The 3,889-nt window shown below is 48.0% G+C and overlaps 1 protein-coding gene across 1 annotated transcript in view; it reads right to left on the bottom strand.

Moving 5' to 3' along the window:
- Positions 1-298: 298 nt before the first annotated feature.
- lonp1 (lon peptidase 1, mitochondrial) overlaps positions 299-3,889 on the bottom strand; it is a 31,618-nt gene continuing 28,027 nt past the window's right edge. Inside the window, exons 17-19 of the mRNA XM_015390038.1 lie at positions 3,125-3,252; positions 2,624-2,788; positions 299-1,330 (exon numbers count right to left, since the gene is read on the bottom strand). Coding sequence (XP_015245524.1) covers positions 1,181-1,330; positions 2,624-2,788; positions 3,125-3,252 — 443 coding nt within the window. The 3' untranslated portion in view covers positions 299-1,180. The remainder of the gene's footprint in view (positions 1,331-2,623; positions 2,789-3,124; positions 3,253-3,889) is intronic.

Genomic DNA, 3,889 nt, shown 5'->3' with positions numbered 1-3,889 from the left:
AAAATATGGGAATCAGGAAATTATCTATAAACCAAACTGAACGATTGTTGTTCTCTACTTAAAAAACACTTTAGATTTATTGATAAATTTAATGTATAACATGGATTCATAAAAACCTCGTTTATTTCAGGTTAAATTCTGTTTAAAGTAACAGAAAAATGTCTCCAGACCTTTACTGGTTGATGATTTTCTGTATTCGGACTGCGCTGATTTTTAATTGGTTACCGCTGCATTAGACCAACCAGACTGGTCCAGGATCTCCATATATGGGCAGGATCTCCTCTTCCTCCCACGTTTAAACTGTTAGAAACCCAACAGTAGATAAACCAGCAGAAGGACTGAAGGATGAAGCCAAACAGGCTCAGCAATGACCAAGAGGTTTGGATTATTTCAGCAGGAAGTTGGACCTGCCTGGTCTAACGCTTTGTTTCCAGGCGGGTATAACCCCTAGTGGCCGCTCCACACCATTACAGCTCAGCACGAGGCTTCCAGGTGACGCGGTTATTAATGCACGCTGGCGGCGCTGTAAGGGTTAAATATTGAACAGGTTAATAGCTAACTGCTAAGGCTACGTTGCTTTTAAATTCCCTTACTGGCACATCTGTGATGAAATGATGCCTTCACCTCTCATTGGTCAGGAGTTCCAGCTCCGCCCATTTCCTCATCAGGCCACTGCTTTACTAAAACCAACATTTGATCACTGTGCAGATGATCATCGCATTCTTCCTCACATGGAGGGGGGAGCGCAGGACGGGGGAGGAGACGCCTCACCCTCTGGTTCCCAGTATCAGCCTGATTAGACTAACAACCATAGGAAGAAACCGAGACGTGTGATTGGACTGGGCTCCAGAAGGCGGGGCTTATCACACCCAGATAAACAAGGTCTGGACTCAGTGACTCGTTTCCATCAGTTCTTTCTTTTCCTTTATTTAAATATAAACGGCTTCATCTGCTCCTCTCCAACCCTCTAAGGTGTGGATGGAGAGCTATTCCTCAGACTCCTGCCCAGCAGCACCAGGCCAGCAGGCAGTCTCTGAACTGTCCCAGAACTCTGCCGGTTCTGATCAGGTGACCCCGCCCTAACATCGGTCCTCCTTCTGCTACCCTGACCAACGTCTGTGATCATGGCAGCTGTGGGATCCTAGAAAAGATGCTCTTTGACAGCAGTAAAACAGGAGTCCTAGTTCTGTGGGAAGACGATGGGGTAGATCTGGTTGTAGTGGTCTACAAAGTGGACCTCCAGTCCTTCCGTGATGTAGTCTGGAAGGTCAGAGAAGTCCTTCCTGTTCTCTGCTGGAAGGACGATGCAGGTGACTCCGGCACGACGAGCCTGAGGAAAAAAAGGACCACGGTCAGTCTTTATATGGACAGTAATGAGACCATCTTCACCAGAGGCTCTGCAGCTAACGCTCAGCTAGCACTCAGCTAACACTCAGCTAGCACTCAGCTAAGGCTCAGCTAGTGCTGAGCTAACACTCAGCTAGCGCTAAGCTAACACTCAGCTAGCACTAAGCTAACACTCACCTAAAACTCAGCTAACACTCACCTAAAACTCAGCTAACACTCACCTAACACTCAGCTAGCACTAAGCTAACACTCACCTAACACTCAGCTAACACTCACCTAACACTCAGCTAGCACTAAGCTAACACTTAGCTAAGCGTCAGCAAGCACTAAGCTAACACTCGGCTAAGCCCTAGCTAGTGCTTAGCTAACACTCAGCTAGCACTAAGCTAACACTCAGCTAACACTCACCTAACACTCAGCAAGCTCTAAGCTAACACATAGCTAAGCCTCAGCTAGTGCTTAGCTAACACTCAGCTAGCGCTAAGCTAACACTCAGCTAGCACTAAGCTAACACTCAGCTAGCACTAAGCTAACACTCACCTAACACTCAGCAAGCTCTAAGCTAACACGTAGCTAAGCCTCAGCTAGTGCTTAGCTAACACTCAGCTAGTGCTAAGCTAACACTCAGCTAGCACAAAGTTAACACTCACCTAACACTCAGCTAGCGCTAAGCTAACACTTAGCTAAGTCTCAGCAAGCTCTAAGCTAACACTCAGCTAAGCCCCAGCTAGCTCTAAGCTAACACTCAGCTAAGCCTCAGCTAGCACTTAGCTAACACTCAGCTAGTGCTAAGCTAATACTCACCTAGCACTAAGTTAACACTTACCTAACACTCAGCTAGCGCTAAGCTAACACTCACCTAACCCTCAGCTAGCGCTAAGCTACCACTCACCTAATGCTCAGCTAGCGCTAAGCTAACACTCAGCTAAGCCTCAGCTAGCTCTTAGCTAACACTCAGCTATTGCTAAGCTAACACTCACCTAAAGCTCAGCTAGCACTAAGCTAACACTCACCTAATGCTCAGCTAGCGCTAAGCTAACACTCAGCTAAGTTGAGGCTAACTCTAAGCTAACACTCAGCTAAGCCTCAGCTAGCGCTAAGCTAACACTCACCTAATGCTCAGCTAGCGCTAAGCTAACACTCAGCTAACACTGCAGACGCATTAAAGCAAAGTGCTTCTGGTCTCTTCTGTGCTGATCTGCCACATAGGGATCTACCATGTTTGAAGCGCCGTTGTAGTTCTAATAATCTAACGGCGCGTGTTTGGGATTCTTACTGCAATGGTTTTCTCCTTGATTCCTCCAACCGGCAGGATTTTTCCAGTCAGTGACACCTCCCCAGTCATGGCCACATTCTGACGCACAGACCGGTTGGTTGCCAGGGACAGCAGCGCTGTGACAATGGTGCAGCCGGCGCTGGGTCCATCCTTAGGAGTAGCTCCCTGGAAGAGATTCAGGGAAATTCAGAGGAGGGAGGGGGGGGGGCATGTAATGATGGAGCCCCGGTACAGCCCATGATACGGACCATCAGGATCCTCATCAGATCAAACCAAATCTGACCAGTTATATCTGAGCCCTTCCTAAACCTGCAGCCACTTAGAGCAGCTAGCAGCTAGCTCGAGGAGCTACAGATGCCCACCCCTACCCCACAAAGGAGTCAGCTGAGCTGATGGGCCACCAGTGGGAGGAGTCAGGTAAGGGAGAGGAGTCAGGTTAGGCTCCGCATTGAGGAATCAAAGATGTTTCCATCCCAGTATCGTAGGACGGACTCCTTTTACCTCTGGAACATGCAGGTGCAGGTGGGAGCTGGTCAGGAAGGTATTCTCTGGCTCCTTGGCCATGAGGAACGCTCTGGCAAAGGTTGAAGCAATCTTTGCGCTTTCTTTCATCACTTCCCCGAGCTGACCTGTAGAGGAGATGGACCGTTAGACACCAGAGGAGGAGCCTGGAGGCCCCGTAGAGCCAGACAGAACCCACAGACCAGGACAGCCAGCTCTGATTCTGAGACACTGGATGGTGCAGCTCTTCCTTCTAGGACGTAGGTCTTCAACAGGGGCTCCATGACCCCTCAGGGGTCCGCCGAGGTACTGCATGGGGGTCACGAAAGTTCTGGTTGATTAGAGTTTTTTTATATCCCCCCCTGCAACTTTTTCCACTAATTGAAATGTTTTTAAATCCACATTTAACATGAACAGACTGCAGTAAACAGTTCATAGACACTTTTTCTCTTACGACCATCGGCCATTTTCAAAGAACGGCGATGAGAAAGATGAGCTTCAATGACCGTCTGAAACCGTGGCTCACCACAGATATATGCCTGAAAGTGTGAATGCACAGAAAAAGATTGCTAATGGGGCGAGCATGTAGGACGGCCTTACGTAAACATATCACCAGAACGATTGACAGTTAAGAGGACCACTGACTGAGATGATCCACTCTGAAATAAAAGATCCTGCTCTATACCTTTAATGACTTTAACTGATGTTTGTGATGTAATTGGAGATTTTAACATCCATGCTGACATTGAAGGCGATAGCTTAAGA

Source organism: Cyprinodon variegatus, unplaced genomic scaffold (genome assembly GCF_000732505.1).
Source record: "Cyprinodon variegatus isolate N-32 unplaced genomic scaffold, C_variegatus-1.0 Scaffold483, whole genome shotgun sequence".
Classification (NCBI taxonomy): domain Eukaryota; kingdom Metazoa; phylum Chordata; class Actinopteri; order Cyprinodontiformes; family Cyprinodontidae; genus Cyprinodon; species Cyprinodon variegatus.
This window is presented reverse-complemented; position numbering and strand designations above follow the sequence as displayed.